At 36.7% G+C, this 21,409-nt stretch overlaps 1 protein-coding gene across 1 annotated transcript in view; it reads left to right on the top strand.

Moving 5' to 3' along the window:
- Window positions 1-21,409, top strand: part of msh3 (mutS homolog 3 (E. coli)) — an 84,866-nt gene that overhangs the window by 34,524 nt on the left and 28,933 nt on the right. Inside the window, exons 14-20 of the mRNA XM_039662465.2 lie at window positions 2,128-2,315; window positions 2,456-2,624; window positions 3,912-3,976; window positions 4,357-4,473; window positions 4,638-4,745; window positions 5,526-5,640; window positions 12,384-12,541. Coding sequence (XP_039518399.2) covers window positions 2,128-2,315; window positions 2,456-2,624; window positions 3,912-3,976; window positions 4,357-4,473; window positions 4,638-4,745; window positions 5,526-5,640; window positions 12,384-12,541 — 920 coding nt within the window. The remainder of the gene's footprint in view (window positions 1-2,127; window positions 2,316-2,455; window positions 2,625-3,911; window positions 3,977-4,356; window positions 4,474-4,637; window positions 4,746-5,525; window positions 5,641-12,383; window positions 12,542-21,409) is intronic.

Here is a 21,409-nt window from a genome sequence, read left to right as displayed (position 1 = left end):
AGGGATGAAATGTTACCTGCATCTGCATGCATGTGTACCTCAGCAATCAACCACAAATTGATTATAATTAATTGCATAGATCACGTTTTACAGACAGCTAAAATTTACCAATTGTATATCAATTTTTAATTAGAACAGAAGCCAATCATGTGACCATTATCGATTCTCATACAGAAATACTTTCAGACACAGGAAAGGGAATCTCTGGCCATGAACTAACCTTTCTGTTTTCACAAAGATAGGCCATCTTAGTTAAATTTAAGTGATGAGCAAGAGACATGAATCAATCAATGAATATAAATTAATTTAAAAAAGGCAGACTAAATATACAGCTAAAAGGGTTACATGGGATATACAACAGATAACGAATAAACACGGAGAGGAGTTTTAAAGTGAGAGAGAGACAACACGGAAAATCACGATCTTAATGCTCTGAAAGCTTGATAAAGAAATATACTTGCAAGTGTATATGGTTGTCTTTGTGTTGCTAAATAAGGCTGCGTCTGTTGAGTGGTCTTCCTGCGCATGTCGTCGGATCGTCACGTGGTTTGACGTGATCCAGCGTGCGCACATTCAAACAAAGGTTAAAAGTCTTTGAGGTAAATTATCAAAGACACAATTCAGCTAAATTCATTACCTTTTCATAATTCATTTGTGTTAACTGAGTTCGCTCTGAACGTGTCAACTGAAGCCATTAGGGCAGACTTTCCTGTGGGCTCGCTGGTGAGTTACCAAGTGGAAGTCAAAGGTTAAAAGCTTTTCAACTGTGAGGATGAAGGAGGCCCACCTGACAGACTTCAGATTCTCGACAGTCTAATACGAGAAATGTTAACGAGGAATGTTGGAGGATTTTGATATAAGATTGGTGAAGCTTGAGTTTGTTGCACAGCCCTATATGTTTGAACCACAAGAGAAGCGTCTAAGCTTATGATACTCCTACATCTTATGTTATGCATTACATCAGGGGTTTCTCTTGTGACGCGGTATCCGTACGGTCATCTGATGGAATCAAGTTATTATTGCTGATAAAGTTTAAAACATTTTTCGCTTAATAGAAGGCCTTACCCCCCTGGAGATGTATGGATTTCTTTCTTTCATGATGGATGGGTGGGTGCATTTTTTTTATTTATTTATTTATTTTTTCTTTGGGCTTCAAAATTTCCCCCCCATTCACTCCCAATATAAAGCTAGGAAGACCCAAAATATTTTAATTACATCACTAATTGTGTTCATCTGAAAGAAGATAGTCATATACACCTAGGAGTAAATAAATAATAAGGATTATTTAAATTTTTGGGTGAACTGTCCCTTTAATATTGAACCTGAAAAAAATCAGTATTTCTCTGTATTATGCTTTGTTGTTGTTGTTGTTTCATATTGTTTTTATGCATCCTATTTACCTCTACTGTCATTAATGAAATGTATGTACACTAATAAGGGTCAGAGAGTTTTTGCATAGATCTACAGAGAACTTTCACAGTTTTTTAATGAGCACAGAGAGTGGCTATGCATTGCCTTATTATAGTGTATAATGTTTAGTGGGAATGACTAACGTGGAGCCTTTGGGAAATGTACTTTAAAACATACACAAGATCAAGCAAATATTTAATTGGCTCCTTGGTGTTTACTGTCATCAAAATATGGAAATTACAGATTGCGTCCACATGAGCCATTGCATTTGACGTATAATGATTAATGATGCTCTGTGGTAAATTACGAGTAAGCATCATTATTTCTTCTGGTGATCAATAGGTGTTGTTTTTTTTGTTTTTTGTTTTTGGTTCGTTATTAATGAAGTAAAGCACAATGAGGGGACTTTATTATTATTGTCATTATTCTTTATTCACAGTTTTTGAAGAGTTCATATCTTGAAAAATGACTATATAATTTAAAGTGATAATAAGTCAAATAAGAATTGTAACTTTCATGTTAACTTTTTAGCCCAAACACACCATTCATTGAAACTAATCTGCAACAATGACTTGTTCTGTACTTCCACAACTTTGAATTCATTTAAACACAATTCTGATATGATCCCTTAATGAGAAGTAGAATGTGTATTTCAATATATTTTAAAGACCCAACATGCATGTTTTCCTGTGTTTTGACATTTCTGTCTCTTGTCAGTGCTCTACTCAGGAATTTTACCTCATCACCAGCACTCTCTCTCGTCTGAGCAATGAACTTCAAGCCCTGATGCCCGCCATCCAATCACAGCTCAGCTCTGCCCTTCTAAAGCACCTCTTACTGGACACACCTCAGCTTCTAAGCCCCGCCCACAACTTCTTGAAAGTACTGGATGAGAAAGCCGCAAAGTGCGTTAAATCTTTTGACAACTTTTTCCATATCCAAATACTGTGCATGCAATACATAAAGCAAGGTTTTACATACAAAAAATGCTTTTATACTGTATGTAGCTTTTCTGATTAGATATCTCTGAAATGTATCCTTTTAGGACGGGTAATAAGACAGAAATGTTTGTGGATCTGACCGAATTCCCAGTGATCCAGAAAAGAAAAGAGGAGATCCAGAGTGTCCTATCAGACATAATGGAGCACCGGCGAGAGGTTCGACTGGTGTTAAAAAACCCATCTTTGGATTACACAACAGTGTCCGGCCAGCAGGTAATAGCGTCAAGCATCCTCTTAACACCTGTCTTTTTAAATGAGTTTCAAGAACTGAGCACCAAAGCTATTTTAAAACCTAATTATACATCCAACAAATTTTCTACACTTTATTTTGCATTAGCATTGTACAAATGTGTCATGCACAACCCTGTTTCTGAAGTTATTTTTTATTTTTTTGGTACTATCTAAACCCAGAGAAATAGGTTAGTTTAGGCAAAACGTTGAAACTCAACTGTTGCCTTGTTACCTTTTATTGTTTTGGTATACTGGATGTGATGCGTTAGAATGTCTCATTATCAGTTATCTACAATTACAACATTCTCTACATTATTCAACCTTGCAAAAGCTATTTTACTCATGTTATTCTACTCTAGATATAATGTTGAATACTTCCTTACTAGAAGATGACAACTACAAGGACAGTGTTTGAAATGTCTCTAGTTTGTATGCAGCTCCACGTGTGTTTCTCCATCTGCTCACTGTTGCCATTCCCTCATGAATACACAACAGTTTTCCACCTCAGAGTATAGACCCCGGCCATACCACTTTCTCCCACCATTTATGGCCAAGTCTAGCATTGCTACTCTTTTGATTATCGCCATAAAATCTGGTCCACTTGGCATCTTATTCTGGCCTAGAAACACAAGAGACTGTATGACTGATGCAGGCAACCAACCATTTTATTTTATGTGCCATGTAGGGGTGGATTTGGGAGTTGATGCCATAATAATGGACTGGTGTGCGAAAAAGCTCACTAGAATAACAGCAGTGTTGTACTGCCAGCTAGTTAGACTAAAGCACAATATTTGCTGGCTTTGCTTTTTATGCAATATGCATCAGATGATCAGTGAACAGACTTGTTCACCACATTGATTTGACTACAGCCACCATTAAGACAAACAAATGAAACGATAAGAGACTTTTATGATATAATCTCCACAAAAATGAAAATTTTGTTGTTATTTACTCATTCTCATACTGTTCTAAACTTGTATGATTTTCTCTATTCTTGCAAAAGAGGATATTTTGAATAATGTTGGTAACATGTTTGCTTACCATTGACTTCCATAGTATGGACAAAAAACAAACAACCTAAAATAAAATAAAAATATAATAAAAATAAAATGTATAATTTTTAATTGAAATTGTGATTTGTTTTTTATTTTTATTTTTTTTTTACATACTTTCCAGACTTCAGTGAAGACATTTTCAGGGGCTATAATAGGAAGGTTTTCAGACAGTCTATAATAATTTGACAATAATTTTTCTCTTTTTCTTACGCAGTTTCTCATTGAAGTAAAGAACAGTATGTCATCCATAGTCCCATCAGACTGGGTCAAAATCAATAGGTAGGCACCATTGTTGAGAAATGTAATCACTTTGTCTCTGAAAATCCATCATCTTACTCATGTACTTCATTTTAAGAGAGTGTCCCCTCCCATATGACTTATATCTCAAAGTAAGCAGTTTCCAGTTATTTCAGCCGTACAAATAGTCTTAAAACGGCTTGATATCGCAAAATGGTGTTTGTCATATTTTAATTTATTATCAGAATTGTAAACACACTGGCTTGTAGGTCATGTAGTTTTACTGTTTAATGTACTCTGTTACTCTGGTAGTTGTTTATCTATAGTGGTTAATGTATTGGAACTCTTGAACATTCACAGAGAATAGCTTACTTTTGCATTGAACCAGTTTTAGCATTTAAACATGTGCTTTAAATCCACAGCACTAAGGTTGTTGGCCGCTATCACACTCCATTCATTGTGGAGAAACATCGGCGCCTGCAGCAACTACGTGAGCAGCTGGTTATTGACTGCGGTCGCGAGTGGATCAGTTTCCTTCAGTACGTAACTTTTGAAATGACAAACATCCTTTTTAAAGCAGCCCTGTTGATTGGCTGAGAGTAATTTAATGATGTCAAATGTTTTTTGTCTCCTTTCACTTCCTGACCCAACAGTGCTCGTTCTCTCTTTCTCAATAGCCTTCTCTAATTTTTTTGCCATTCAGGCTATTTGGGGACCATTACTACATCCTGAGGAAAGCAGTGTGTCACCTAGCAACCATGGACTGCCTCTTCTCACTGGCCCAGGTTGCTAAAGAAAATAATTACTGCAGGTGTGGTAATGAAGTTGGCTTTTTATTCGCGTATTCTCAGCAGACTTTCTGTCATCTCTCATGTTTCAAACCTGATCACCCAAGCAAGTATATTCCCTCATAAATTGCCCAGGTCGCCGAATTTATTAGGTTAAGCTTTGTTTCCAAGTATTCTATTCTTTTTGAACATTCAAAGGTCAGATACGTGTAGTTCTGGACGTGATCGTGGGGACATTTCCCAGATTTTTAATCTATTTTGGCACACCACAGTGCAATAAAATCAATAATTTCCGAGCATCTACAAAGAAGTTCTATTTCTCTTTTGTGTTTCGTGAGATGTGCATAAAGCATCTTACATAAGCTTTCATAGATGAACGAGACTAAGGGGACCCAGGAGCCCCCACATCTCCGTCTCTCCCTGGCCCGAATTGAGTCCAACAGTAGGATGAATCCCACCCCCATGCAGTATAGAGCCCACTCCATATCCCTCTGACAGTCTGTGTGGGGGAGTGGATTTGACTTTGAAAGCAGAGGTTTCCGCCAACTACTCCCCCTCTGCTCCTTACCGCCTCCCCCTCCCGCCTGTTCTGCAGAGCACCAGAGCTTATCCTCTCCCTGTGGACTTTTCAAAAGTGTGCTGAGCTGATACCATAAATTCCAACTCTTATATGTAAGGTGACTTGCCAAAACGGTGTGCGCAAAACTTTATGTCTGCGATTATTTATTTATTTTTTTGTCAGCTAATCTAAGTGTGTTTTTTCTGTGTTTAATGCATCTTTTTTTTGCATGTCCTGAACACAGGCCTGAGGTTCTTGAAGATAAAAGTCAGATTTTGATCACGGCAGGCAAGCATCCGGTCATCTCCTCGTTGATGGGAGATCAGGATCAATACGTCCCCAATGACACTCATTTAGAGGTGAAAACATCCATTGCATTGTTTTAAAATAATTTAACTCTTTTAATCATTAAAAACACTAATAAAGGCCTGTTCACACCAAGAACAATAAAGATAACAATATAGACCATTTCACAAGATGTAAACAACACTGGTCCAGAAACATTTCCTGTTTCAGTTTGTAACTGTTTTCTTTATTTCACATGTAAAGAAAACATCTTAAAGATGTTTGTTTAACTTTTTGATTCAGTTTTAAATGTTCTGTTGGTTGTATTTTATCCCAGCTTTTATTTAGTGTTAAAAAACTGAAACAGGAAGTGCTTTTGGACCAGTGTTGTTTACATCTTGTGAAATGGTCTATAGTTCTGAAAATCTTTCTTAATATAGAAGTTAATAGCAAAGTTCACACCACAGCTATAATGATAACGTCACAGAGAAATAATATTGTTGGAATCACTTTCAGAACTATTTTTTTTCCAGCTGATGGACGATAAAAACTTTGACAGCCAATCAGAATCCTTCCTAAAGCCTTTAAAGCAGCAAACCATTTAACTGCTTTGAATAAACGGAACCATATCGTCCGCTGGTGTGGACGCTAATATAGTTCTCGTTAAAATTCTCTTTATAGTTATCTTGGAGTGAACGGGCCTTAAAGATAAAATATGTCATTTCTTCGCTGCTAGGGGTCACTAACCTCTTAGAATAACAAAGGCATAGGTTGATGACGCAAAATTCCAGTTGAATTATGAACCTTTTCATCAAGCTTAAGGATCTAATAATCCTTATGGATGAGTGAATACATTGATGTTTTTATCATGACTGTGGTATAAAGCAAGGCTCGATTTCTAATGAGAGACCGATATCAGTGCCACACGCAATATAAAGGAATAAGGACATTCAATTCTACCAAACTACCCGCTAAGTGCTGAATTACTTGCACAGATCATTTTATTGATGAATGAAACTTGTGAGGTAACGCAGCGCTCTTTTTTTGAGCTATATAACATTGATTAGTTTTATGTACATTTCTTTGTAATATTGATTAGTGTTATGTATATTTGCTACCCTGTCTAAAAAAGAGCTCTGTTAAGTCGAAGTTTGTCACGGATGTGGAGCTCTCGGCATCTCAAAAAACCCATGTTGATATTGATCCTTGTTTTAGTTCTCCTTTTTTCCCAAAGTCTGGTCCATAATGTTTGAATCAAACTGCAGCTAGACGTAACGCTGTTGTCCACGTCTGTCGCCATGGTTACTATGCTCGTTCTGCGCAAGCGGAAACCAGAGATAACGCGGATATTACGTCAGTGAAAGGCAAAATTCTTACATATTTTACCTTTTAAATCTCAAAATAAATGTCAGTTTTTCATACTGTACAATATGATGTTATGGTGATTAAATTCACTTTTAATTTGTGGACTAGATAAACTGATTTATTTAAACAGCCCTACTTAAAATAATAATTTACTCTTTAATTGTTTCATGCCTCTAGTGGTAAGGAAATTGCATACTTCACCTTAGATCCATATTCATGAGATATATTAGTATCTTCCACATTCTCATTAACTACTCCTTTTCTTATAATGCCTTTGAGGGTCTTTAGATCTTAAAGATTTTTTTATAAAAACTTGATTATCATTCTGGCATTTAATTCCCACTTTAAAATAAAGGTGAGGGAATCTGTGTTCAAGCCAAAGGTCTGTGTGGTTGTCTTTCACTGTAGGGTAATCATTTTTATCTCACCTGTAAGAAAATCCAATTGAACCAGCAGCCAAACCTTTTGTATCAGCCACCCACTCTGCCATGCCGATTAGCATATGTTTTTAATACCTTTGTCACTTCTTGCTCTCTCTCTTCTCACCCACCTAATCATTGGGCTTCCATTCTAAGTGTGAGTCAGGCGGTAATAATGAAGCCGTCTTACTGGGATTCCGTACTTTTTCTCACATTACTTGTCATATATCCATTCACTCGAGACATTTTTCTTAAAACCCTTTAACAGACTTTAATTGTCAGTAAAAATTTGGGCACTTATGAAAATGTAATTGAAAACTATTAACAAGTTATCATTAACATAGGCCTATATATTTTTTAAATGTAATATAAATGAAATGTTATTTATTCCTGTCACTGTGTCACATGATCCTTCAGAAGTCTTTTGAAAATGCTGATTTAGTGCTCAAGTAATAGTTTTCTTTTTTCTTTTATTACATTTATGTATTTAGTTTCGTTTTGTAGTTCCAGACAGGTCTTGACCACATTACAGTTCTACGTATGTCACTTCACTAAATGATTTCAGTTATTTCAAAGGTCCACAACGGCAAAAAAACAACGACACTGACCAAGCAAATAAATATAGTAAACAACAGGATAAAAGCGCCTATTACAAAAAACAAAACAAAAAAAAACATAAAGACTAGGACTGCACAATTATTTACAATTTCCATGTAATCACACTTAAAGGTGCCATCTGTAAAAAAAAAAAATCTAATCATACTCCATATTCCATACCAGATGGGGGCAGTATACCTCCAGAAAGTGACTTGTGCCACGGCCGCACTCGCGCGCACTCTCACGTCTTCAAACAACACAAGCGAGTTTTGCTCTCTCTCCCTCGCGCATATTAATCAAATCAATTGACATGATAGTTAAAGTTTGGAAGACTGCAGTTTCACGTGGAACATTTGGAGATTTTTAGAGATTAGGGACTCAATAAACAACATCTCAACACTAAATTATAAAGGCCGTCCCATAGACACCAGTCTCAAATACAAGCTAGTGCATTTCGACGATATGGGAAAATAAAAGCCTGGGCTATTATTTGAAGTTTTACGGTATTTGTTTTGTTCATATCACATTTTTATTGTTAGTTTGAATTAATTTGACAGAAAGAATTCGCTGATGTTGACCAAGCTAGCGCCATTCAGAGCTGCCAACTCTAACGAATTCACCGTGAGACACGCAATTGACACTTTTCACAAGCTCTCACGCCACACATCAATTTTGTCACGCACAGAAAAGGACACGGGAGACCGACAGACTAGACAGAGCAGGTTAGTTATGATATATAAAAAAATCTCAGCTCTCAGATTCTGTCAATTTTATTACGCAGTTCAAACAATAAATACCTTTTTGGCGCTTGTACGTGTTACACGACAGATCCCTAGCGCATGTGAACCGATCATCTCTACTAGCGAATGGTAAAAGAAAACGAACACTGTTGAAAGATACAGTATGTTACAACTTACCAAATTGTATTCCTCATGCATAATATCGACCAATAATTTTTTTTTAACTCTTCCCTGAACTGAAATGTAGTAATGGGCTGTATTTTCCACACAACTGACATCAGGTTCAAGTACACACAAGCCGCCGACTTACTCTCGTCTATTGCAGTTTGGCTGGTGGTAACGTTGCCTGCCCGCATACCGCCTCCCATGGCCGAAGCTGGTATTACGACACCTGCCGGGCCAGGGCTAGTAATTTAGCATGCTAATTCAGGTTAATATCTCGGCAGCACTATCCACAAGTTTCCTACGCCCCATGAGGCCTTGCGTCAAAAGTGGGCGCGACTTCCGGTTGGAAGTAAACAAAGCGCAACTTGACATGCTTGACACTTGTTCATTCAACAGTTGACAGTCATTCAAGTTATAGCGATCCAAACTGGCTAACGATGTGGGAACACAACCTCAACGAAATTAAAAAGGGTGAAATAACAGTACCTTTACCCTCCGCAGTCGTTGATTGGGAGTATTATAATAACATTATTAATAATCAATACTCATCAAGGCATGGTGACAGACAGTTGTGCGAGCTGACAAACAATTAAAATAAAAAATACACACTTAGTCATTGTGCTTTGGAGTTTATTCAAAATTATAAATGAATGTGCTGCTTGAATACATTACTGGCACATTTGGTATTCTGTCAACACAGGCTTTGATCCTGAGTTTAGCTGTAACATCAATAGCGAACAGCTGATCACATGCTGATAGAATTTATAGAATATAAAGAATTAAAAAAAAAATGTACACAGGAAGATTCGTCGTCTTTTGGGAGGTGATGGAAACTAACGTTACAGTCGTTGGCAGGATCAGAGACGGGCTCTGGCAGGATCACTCGTTTTCAGCTTATGTTCAAAACAATCACGTTTAAGCCACTGAATTAGTTTAGTCCGGTTATACATACAACCGCGAACAGCACATGTTGTCCCTGAGCTCCGTAACGACATCTCTCATAAAGATTTGCGTCTTTAAATAGTAAAATAATTTTCCGAAAAACAGCTAGCCTCTTCGCTAACTAACACACAAAATACCATTGGAATGCTACTTCCGCCGCGTCACCGGAAGTTTCACCCACTTTATTTTTTACAGGAGCGCCCCTCGGAAACTTGTGGATAACTTGTCATTTTTTAATGACATCATCAACCTTGTTTCTTCTCATTCTTTTGATGCGTGTAGCTCATTTTTTGGATATTTTAACCTCAATTCTTACAGATGGCGCCTTTAAAGGTATACCTCTGAAAAGATGAATGTGTATTTAAAATTGGTCATTTATGTAGAAGAAATGTGAAATTATTTTTTGAATTTGGAGACTTCTTTCTACACTGAAAAAAGTCAGAAATGTACTTTTGGCTTAACTGGATAAAAGACAACAACTCCCAGAATGCACTTGCTTCGCTGCTCTAGGAGGCCACGCCTACCGGTAACAGAGCGCAGTAGTTAAAGGAGCTGTATGTAAGACATTTATTTCAAATTATCATGAAATGGCCCTGATATGTCATTAGACATTAACACTAGAACGGCCACAACGGTCATTTTGACCGTTTTGAATTTTATATCTATAATAACTTTGTTGAAAAAAATAATAAAATCCTGCTGGTACCTGACTTTTCCTAAAATTGTCTGTATTTTCATTTAAAATGCTTTTCATATAAATTAAGTTACGTAAACGTAAGGCAAAACAAAAAAAAGAACATATTTACCTATTTCGGCCATAGACGGTCATATTGACAGCACTGAATTTTGCGGTATTTTTTTGTTAAATATCCCGCGGTTGATCGTGTTCTCTCTCAACTGTCAACAGAATGGTCCGTCCGGTCACCTCTGTAGCGGTGTTTGCTATATAATAATTTCTACATTAGTTGTTGATCAGAAATAAGCAAATAAAACCGGACTACAGTTATCTATAATTCGGATGCAGGGGAACAATCGGAGGTGGAAAGTGACAGCGACGTTTCCTGGGTGCAAGTTAACATTTCCTCCTCATCAGAGAGTGATTCAGAGTCAGAGTCTACATCAAGCAAAAAGAGACGGCTGCTATCATCAGACACGGCGGATCCAGATGTTCTATTTATGTCGGATGATCCTGGTGAGCTCTGCTGCCCTGTCCTGCGCTGTTTGTTTTGCTGCATGGGCTGTTCACTAGTTCTGCGAGTCCTATTATTATAGCCTTGACCGCGTCGCAAATCGTCACTATCTAACATTTTCGTCATAGTTTTTGTCATTCAAACCTAGTTTTTATTTAGTTATCGTCTCGTTTTCGTCTTTGAAAAAATGTGGTTGACAAAAATAATTACGAAAATTATTCAACAACACTGTTTTGAATCTAACGGTCAAAATGACCGTTTGTGGCCGTTCTAGTAGTTTTGGAATTCTGGCACTTCTAGTGTTAAGAAATCATGTTCATTTCAAATACTTATATCACTGACAACAGTTAGTCCGGCCAGAATATTGTCATTTAAAAAGTGAAGTTGCAGCCCTCAACTGTCATGTTGTGTTTTGGTCTGATGCTCCACCCTCCACCGATCTACCAATCATGGAGTTAGCAGTGTTGCAGCATCCGGGTTGCCAGCTCTGCTCTAGTGACCACACCTGCAGATGCAAACGTGTGGGATAAAGAAATGTTGGATCTGGCAACCTTGAGTCAGGGGGGCTGGGGAGGGGATACACCACTCTACAGTATTTTAAAACTGTAGTATCAGTTTTGGCCACAATCTTACATACAGCTCCTTTAAACAACAACTAGTGAGACAAACAATAGCGTTTAAGGAAAAAACCTGAAAAATGTCTTGAAATACATCATCTGAACAATGTTTTGAGGTGGTAACAGTAGTATAAGTGGAATAATTGACTCCGGGCTTTTGAATTATTGAAAAATAGTAATGCACACCCGAGGTGTTAATTATGGCCGCAAATTCAAAGGCCTGGAGTCAATTATTCCTTACTTATATTGTATTATATTATATTATATTATATTATATTATATTATATTATATTATATTATATTATATTATATTATATTATATTATATTATATTATTATTTTTACTTTTGTAAACCATGAAACTTTTTTTTCAGTATTCTTTGATGAATATAAACTTCAAAAGAACTAGTAAATAGGAAAATAGAAATAGGAATAGGAATCTTTTATAACATTATAAATGCCTTTACTGTCACTTTTGATCAATTTAATGCATTCCTGCTGAATAAAAGTATTAAATTATTTTTTAAAAATCCTTTACTGACCACAAACTTTTGAACCGTAGTGCATCTATTCTCTTGTCATCTATTCTTATTCTCTTAAGATTCCATTTATAAAAGATTTTTGAGCTTTCATAATGAGCTTTGCCTTCTCAGTGTTTTCACTCCAGATGATTGAGATGACCTTTGTGCTAAAGCTCTGACACTCAAACAATCAGTCACTTCTTTGAGAGTCTTTAATGTAATCTTGGACAAATATTCATCTCATTACCGTTGCTGTCTTCAGGGGAATGGGAAGCGAGTCATGATCATCACTGGGCCCAACATGGGTGGCAAGAGCTCCTACATCCGACAGGTTGCCCTGGTGACCATCATGGCACAGCTGGGATCTTTTGTTCCTGCCAGAGAGGCGTCAGTGGGCATTGTAGACGGCATATATGTCAGGTAACTTCCACCTGTCAAACACCACTCTGTGGCCTATCAACAATTGAGAAGAGATTCTTGTAGATGTGACTGGCCTGACATGGAGTATCTTGTTATGAAAAGAAATATCTTCTTCTTATCTTCATACTATCTTCTTATAAAAAGAAATGTCCAGATCTTTTATTCTTTATCATCTTTATTGCAGTTTTTCCACTTTCTTTCCCAAAGAACAAAGATAATTTCATAGGAGATTTATGAAATTTCTCCTTATCTGGCATACTAGGGTATTAACTATGTAGATAGGTCTTTTTCCAAAAGAACAGGGTCACATCCATCTGCGGAAAAATCAGCTCTCACCGAGATATTGTTTCTTTTGTTTTCTGGCCATTAGAGAGGAAGTAATGTATGACAACAGCACAAAGCTGAACTTTAGTGACCATGACAACACCTCAGAGGCTGAGCAGACTTTGGAGATTGTGCTTGAATGGTCCAGAATTGAGCGGGGTGAAACCATGCCCGCTAGTCTTTTCACAAAACCCCGGTAACCGAAGATCACAGAGGCAGGAGTCAAAACCTATTCAGACTTTATGCCACATCTGCTGAGCGGTGTTATACTACATTTTCAAGTCCAGAATAAAATAAAAAAAAACTTCTTTTTGAGGCTACAAAAATGAGAATGAATGTATTGGGGTTTTTTTTAACTCAGATACAGTGTTGCTGTGTTATAGATTAAATGTATTTAAATGTATGTAAAAGGAGACGTATCCCAATTCAGAAATAGACAAGTTAGAACTTATAGCAAGAAGACCAATTTGCATTGAAAATTTTACAATGTCATCATTTTTGGTTATTTTTTTAATGCCAAAACAATGCTAACAATGCAAATAAGAAAAAAATGCAGTATATAATAATTAAATTAAACTGTGATATTAAATGACAGTTTATAAAAATGACAACAAGATTAATTGGCAAAATTAATATGTCCTTGATGTATCAGATTTAATTTCGAGATAAATAATATATATATGTATATATATATATATATATATATATATATATATATATATATATATATGTTTAAGTTTAAAGTTTAAGTTTACTTTATTTATATAGCACATTTAACACAGTCGCAGACTGACCAAAGTGCTTCACAACAAAAGAAACAAAGGAAGAAAAAGAATAACATATAATTACATAAAAATAAAGATAAAAATCAAGTGAACACAGTCCACTCTCAAGCAGGCAGTGTCTGTTCAATCAGATTTCCAGAGATTAAATAAACAATCCTAAAATGCCTAATATGCCAGAGAAAACAAATGGGTTTTTAAAAGAGACTTGAAAGTGGACAAACTCAGAGCCAATCGAATTTCCACTGGCAGCTCATTCCAGAGGCGCGGACCGATTACTGAGAAGGCACAGTCACCTCTGCGTTTAAGTCTCGAATGTGGAATTAGAAGAAGATTCTGATCTCCAGATCTTAAGCTTCTAGAGGGGATATACTGATGCAGCAGGTCAGAAAGGTAGCCAGGGGCTTGAAAGTGCAAAGATTTAAAAACAAATAGAAGAATTTTAAAATGAATTCTAAATTGCACTGGCAACCAATGCAGGGTCTTTAATAGTGGAGTGATGTGATCCCTTTTCTTTTTTTTCAAAAGAAATCTTGAGGCAGCATTTTGCACTAACTGGAGACGGGCAATTTGGGCCCATCAGAAATGCCACAGTATAACGAATTGCAGTAGTCTAGACGCAATTATATATAAATATAATTTTTTTGTAATGGCTAAATTTAATTTTAGTTAACATTCCCATTATTATTAGTTATTTAAACATTCATTTTATTTGGCTTAAACCTTCAGAGTCATTTAGAAGAACAATTTCTCTTTTGTGTGAGAAAAGATCAAAATCATAACAGATATTTAGTATCAATACCAAGCTTATATTTGTAAAAGGAGACACTGTAAAAATGTAGCAGGTTTTTTTTTTCACAAAACTTGTTACATGATGTTTATAGAGCATCACAGTCCCGCCCACAGCCCGTGCCGGAAGTAAAAATTCAATACAATTTCTCCATTGACATTTGAGATATAAGCCATAAAAACATAAATGGTAGATTTAAAACCAGCTACGGCTGTACTAAGCGATTGTATATGCTCATATAAACTCCAAAAGTTCATGGGGCACTAACCTTGTTTTAAGATGAATGCCTTTTATTCGCGATGTATTGGATAAGTACTTCATTACCCACAATCCAGAACAATCCCACAATCCAACAGTGATGCACCTGATTGGTGGAAGTCGTGTCTGAAACCCCGCGAAGGTACGTGAAGACTGAAGATCGCGTAATGACGTAGGGCTAAGTTCATTGGTCGCACTTCTGAGACGCCCGCGCGCCATTGGATGTGCAGTTGCCACAGCTTGGCTAATGAGCGAGCCAGATGCTCAATGTTTTAGCATGTCGAGCTGCAAATGCGTTTGCTTCAGTAAGTTTCCCTGCACACTCACTATATAAAATTCACTGGAGGAAAAAGTTCACGTCCCCGTCGTCAGATTTGGAAGTCACTCAAAAGGCTCTTTCACGGTGGCTTTCAGACGACTTCACTGAGGCGCGGTGGTTTATGGGAGGAGTAGTTCCTTTGCTCGGAAATGAAAATATGTACACAGGCTTGTACCCTCGACTTTTTTGGGATTTTCTCTTCGTTTTTTCACTCAAAATGATGTGTTGTATGCTTATGAGTTCAGCCGTAGCTGATTATTCTCAGACATGCTCTAATACTCTTTAGATATGGATTTTACAAAATGTCAATGGGAGAAATGAATGGGAAATTTACTTCCGGCACCAGCGCTCTCTCAGGCTGTGGGCGGGACTGTGATGCTCTAGTTACTTAACTGTAAGGCAACGGGTTTCCTCACTTTTTTAAGTTAAGCCAACTAATCACTTCGGATATTTCTTATGAGTGTCAGTGGTAATCTGCTGTTGCCTATCCTATAATGTGTTCTGAGAACATAAAAAGTGGCCTGCCTGTTTCATTTGGTCCTTTTAAGGTTCACTGTCACATAAATTTATTCTACGGGGTTTTACCACCGTCATAAATTAAATTGAAATATCAACTGTTGATTCTTCTCAAGTATGTTAACTAAACGTCTTGATTTTTTTTCTTAGTAACCTCGGTGAACTTCCAGCCCTTCTTTACTTGTTTTGTCTTTCATTTTGATGTGATTTATTAACATTGTTTACTGTTGTAGGGGTTGGCTGATTTTCTGCTGACTGTGCTAGTCATTAGACTACCAACATCAACAACATCCACAGCAGTTCACTAATTAGACTCAGATTTGACTTGTGCCACCTTTCACCCTTTTTGCCGGGCAAGTGCCTGAGATCTATCACAGATTTGAGCCTTTTTCATGTGAGGCCAATTATGATGTAGAATTAATTCATTTAATGAGTTTTTTGTGAAAGTTCTTAGCAACCAGCAGTGTTGTAGATAAGTGTATGTTGATGTATTTAATATATACCGTATATTGACTGAGTTAATTAGTTTGGCAAGGAAAATAGTTTTCTGTACACCTAAATTTATTTATAGGGACTGTTCAGCAGGAAGGGGATGTGATATAAAGTGTGTTTTGATACGGTTTTGTCAGTCTAAGTCATACCACTATCAGTGAAGTACTGCCTCGTTAATTAACCCAGTCTTGGCGCTGTTCACGTCAGAGGATAATTGCCTTCGCTCCCCAGAGTTGTGTTGGTTTGTTCCAATTAACAGGTCAAAATCAGGTTCAAACAGCACCCAATTAAGTCTGAAGGGTTCAGTGGCCTATACCGCACTCTGGTGAAGCGGAAACATTGAGTGGTTATTGCATTTGCTTAATGGGACTGTAGAACGTTGGAGAAGAGTTTACATCGTCAGTGCAGTCAAAGTTTCACAAAAGCCCTTGCAGCTGCTTTGACTGGATTTTGGCTTTTCATTTTCAAGATTTATGATGCACTCTAAGTCTATTGTTGGGTAGTTGACATGAAATACCTTTGGAAATTGCACGTCTTGTGGTGTGACATGGCACTCCATCTAAAACAGTTTTACAAGCCATTTTTCAATTCTTTGAAAATTCTATACATTGAAGAGACTGTAAAGTATTGTGTTTTTTAAAGCTGCAGTCCGTCGGTTTTCCTCTTTATCGCCATCTCTGTTCGCAATTGCAGTCATTCTCGGAATTATCTACTTTACGTGAGTTGTACTTCAACACCCTCGACACGGCACAATGTTTGATGTGTGCAGCTGTCAGTCATCCGCTGGTGTGGACACTAGCATTCAGAATCACAGATTATTATTTTTGTAAGTATGACCAACATAAGACTTTTCACCGGAAAGTATAATTGAAATGGTGAATAGTTTCAGGATATAAGAGATGCATTTCTCTTTATGCAGTCATGAAACCTAAAATATTTGTTGATTAAAAACATAAAACACATGCAAATCAACACAAGAAAGAAGATCCATCACAATTTAATTCCAATGTTAAAATGTCGTCTTTGTTGGTAGATTTTTAGTGGTGTAAAATCAAGTGCAAGAAGCAACCTTTTTAAAGTAGATTATTTATAATAAAATCTAAAGGTAGGCTATGTAATTTAGTGCTCTAACTGTTAAACAAAAGTGCATGCATTTGAAGAACATTGTGCTTCTGCGTGGTTGTGCGGATGAATATGGATCGCTGGCACATGGAAATCCAAAAATGTAATCTGAGCTTGTAAATGCAATGTTTTATGCTATTGGTGTGACTAATTGAAAACTGACATTTTTCAACTAATGATGCTACAAAGGTTATGAAGATTGTCAGTCTGATATGGTCAAATATTGCTTTTTATTTTTTGTTGTTGATGGAGATTTGTGGGATGCACATCCAGGGCACAATGCTCCCGTTCTACCACATCCCAAGGATGCTCTATTGGGTTGAGATCTGGTGACTGTGGGGGCCATTTTAGTACAGTGAACTTATTGTCATGTTCAAGAAACCAATTTGAAATGATTCGAGCTTTGTGACATGGTGCTTTATCCTGCTGGAAGTAGCCATCAGAGGATGGGTATATGGTGGCCATAAAGGGATGGACATGGTCAGAAACAATGCTCAGGTAAGCTGTGGCATTTAAACGATCCCCAACTGGCACGAAGGGGCCTAAAGTGTGGCAAGAAAACTGCACAGTGGTAACATGGATCCATGTTCTCATTCTGTTTACGCCAAATTCTGACTCTACCATCTGAATGTCTCAACAGAAATCGAGACTCATCAGACCAGGCAACGTTTTTACAGTCTTCAACTGTCCAATTTTGGTGAGCTCTTGCAAATTGTAGCCTCTTTTTCCTATTAGTACACAGCAAATTCTGGTTTTTGGAATAAACTCCCTGTTAGTTAAAATCAACTCAATCTGAGTGTACATGTGAGACCATCAATTAGACTCCAGCGCAGAGTTAAAATAACTCTGCTCTTGGAGTTGAATTTTTAACACTTTTTTCAGAGTTAAAATGGAGTTAAAATACTAATCCTACAGAGAGTAAATGTTACTCTAAAAGTAATTATATGAACTCATTACCAGTGTTACCAGTTTAGTTTAACACTTCTTAGAGTTGACATTTATTTAACACAATATAATGTTTTGTGTGGAAATTACTACACTGGACACCATGCTCTTGATTTACTGCCTTTATTTGAGAAAATCCATTTGGTTCAGACTTGAGGAGGAGTAACCTTCAACCGCTTGCTGCAGGACAGTCATCTGAAGATCACAAAAACAACAGCATGAGGCATAATATACGTTACATAGCTGTTACAATTCAATTGCCTGTAATGCATTGATGCATCAATTTCACGGCAAAACACTCATTTTCAGAAACACGGTGAATGGAAAGACGGTTAGCTAATGTTAACTCGTTTACGTCGACAAAAAACCCACGCAAATAGCCATTTCAAAATTTGAAACAAGTCATTTAAACATGCGTTCAACAGCAGGTTTGTCATGGTCGTTGACGTTAATTAGTAAACAAACTAGCCTGTAACGTAACAGCTACGCGATGACCAAACGTGTTTGTCAGAAAATATATTTTTTAAATAGTTTTATATAAGTTACACTTTTACCTACCTCACGACGAAGCGTAAGTCCATTATTCCATGGCGCACTTCTCAAAAATAACTCCAGGTGTAGTGTTAAAACACGCTCCTGAACACCAATGAATGAACTCCAAAATACAACACAGCCGGGGAGTATCCAATAACACAAACCGTAGTCAGAGTTAAACAAATAACTCCAAAAAATTAACTCTTTCACACTTTTTTGCCTAACTCATGATTTTTCAACTTTCAACTAGGATTGAAATTTGCTGTGTAGTGGAAATAAGTGGTACCCGGTGGGGTCTTCTGCTGTTGTAGCCTATCCGCCTCAAGGTTGTGTGTGTTGTGGCTTCACAAATGCTTCACTGCATACCTCGGTTATAACGAGTGGTTATTTCAGTCAAAATTGCTCTTCTATCTGCTTGAATCAGTCGGCCCATTCTCTTCTGACCTCTAGCTTCAACAAGGCATTTTCGCCCACAGGACTGCCGCAAACTGGATGTTTTTTTTCCCTTTTCACACCATTCTTTGTAAACCCTAGAAATGGTCGTGCGTGAAAATCCCAGTAACTGAGCAGATTGTGAAATACTCAGACCGGCCCGTCTGGCACCAACAACCATGCCACACTCAAAATGTCTTAAATCACCTTTCTTTCCCATTCTGACTTGACCAGGACCACACCACTAAATGCATTGAAGCAACTGTCATGTGATTGGTTGATTAGATAATTGCATTAATGAGAAATTATCCTAATAATCCTTTAGGTGAGTGTGTATATATAATTTAGATGGGAAGGATAGCAAGCTGACTAGCTGAAGATAGCTGAAGTTACTGTATCTATATTACAATTAATAGACATGGTAATTTCTTGAAAATAAATTCCAGCACAGCACCGGATGAACTTATAATGCAATTATATGGCAATTTATCTGTTCATGAAATACCTTACTCACCTGTTGAGAAAAAAAACGGAGCGCCTTTACAATATTTCAAATCCCTCAGTTCTCGTCATCTCTGAAAAGCCAAGCCAATGTTGCTTCACATTTTATTACGAGTGTCTTGTTCTTTTTGCCTGTAGACTCCTCTGTTATGTGTTTTTTTTAAACCGATTGATTCTATGTAGGTTTGAGATGTTCCATGTCAACTCTTCTTGCTCGTTGTCACATGTGCCAATGCCTATGCCTCTCCCACACCATACACACGTCAAAGTAGCCAGAGCAACTTTTCTCTATATTACAGATATGACTATTTACAGTCACACGGACGTCGCACGTATGACGAGACATGCAGGCGAATGAATGTAAGAAATTTACTGCCAAAAACACCCTGACCGGTCTAAAATATAAATGCTTATAAGGTTATCATATCAGGGCAAGACACATTTTGAAAGAAGGATTGATGATGGATTGACTCATTATTTACATTTTGTTAATTTTGAAAAGAAAGTAACTGACAGTGTACTTTAAGTAATTATAAACTATAATAAATCTTAATAAAATATTAATTTGCTTGACTAATATTTACATTTAAATATAATTTTTCATTTAAATATAAATACTTAACAATCTATCTACAAACAATGATGACGTTATTGTTAATTTGCCATGTGTTTTTTTTTTAGTTTTTTTTTTTTTATATATATAAAAATGTTTTTAGGTTAAAGTTGTCAAAATTCTCCCAATTATTATTTATCCATAGATTGATTTTTTGCAATCATTAAAGCATTGTATGTCAACTATTCAGGCGCAGAAGAAGAATATTATCATATTTGTAATAATACTCCCATGATGACGGATGATATTTAAACTGCAAAAGTCTACATAGTCTTAAGCGTCTGTGCGAGTCCTTGATCGGACAGTCTTTTTTCCCCCCACTGATGGAACACTTTTATTAAGAGGCACTTAAGGTTTGGAAGCTCTATTCCTTCTCTTCTCTCTTTTTTTTTTTTTTTTTGGTTGCGATGGAAACTGGAAATTAAGTGCAATGCAAAAAAATAAAGTAAAAATGAAGCCTTAAATTAAACCTTTTAAAGCTAAGTCTCTTGTAATAAAGAACAATCTAATAAAGTAGAATCTAAAACATCAAAATCTTTTTTGAGTTCCGCAGTGCTGTTTGACCTTTATTGTGGTTATTGCTGTGTTCAGCCTGAGATTGCCGGCAGCAAGACTGATTCACTGCAGAAACATATTATTGCTTATATGATCAGTTATAAATTGTTTCTACAAGAAAACCTACATAAACAAGTGTTAATATTATGGGCCATAGAACAGAACCAAATATTTTGTGTAAAACACATTTTTGACATTCTGATTGTCATAGAAAACAATATGATTGCAAAAGCCTGATAAAAAAATACTCTTGACTCTTAATGAAAATGTGGATTTGCAGCTCAAGCTCTAGTCCCTATTGAAATCTGTTGAGAAAAACTTTGAAAACATGAAAATGAAATGCATGTAGTCAAATGTTTGGATGTTAAAATTCAAGAAAACAGAAACAAATAGAATGAAAATGGGATTTCGTTGCCGTTTCAAAGCAGACTACAGATACCATCTGTGTTCTCTCTCAATCGTAGCCAAGAGCTGCATGATTTGTCCAGCAAAAAAAAAAAAAAGGTAGCGCCTTATCAGGATAATGGGAAGGATTTTCAGATTAGCTGTTATCAAAGGACAATTCTGCGATCTGGGGATCCATGTACATGAGTTAAAGTCCGGTACATTAATTGGCACATATTTTGTGTAATGTCATTGCATTGAACTGAATTAGTATCAAAAAGATATCAAAAAGATAATTGGC

Source organism: Pimephales promelas, chromosome 4, assembly GCF_988280905.1.
Source record: "Pimephales promelas chromosome 4, fPimPro1.hap1.1, whole genome shotgun sequence".
NCBI lineage: Eukaryota > Metazoa > Chordata > Actinopteri > Cypriniformes > Leuciscidae > Pimephales > Pimephales promelas.
Note: the sequence above shows the minus strand (reverse complement) of the source record. Positions and strands in the feature narration are given on the sequence as shown.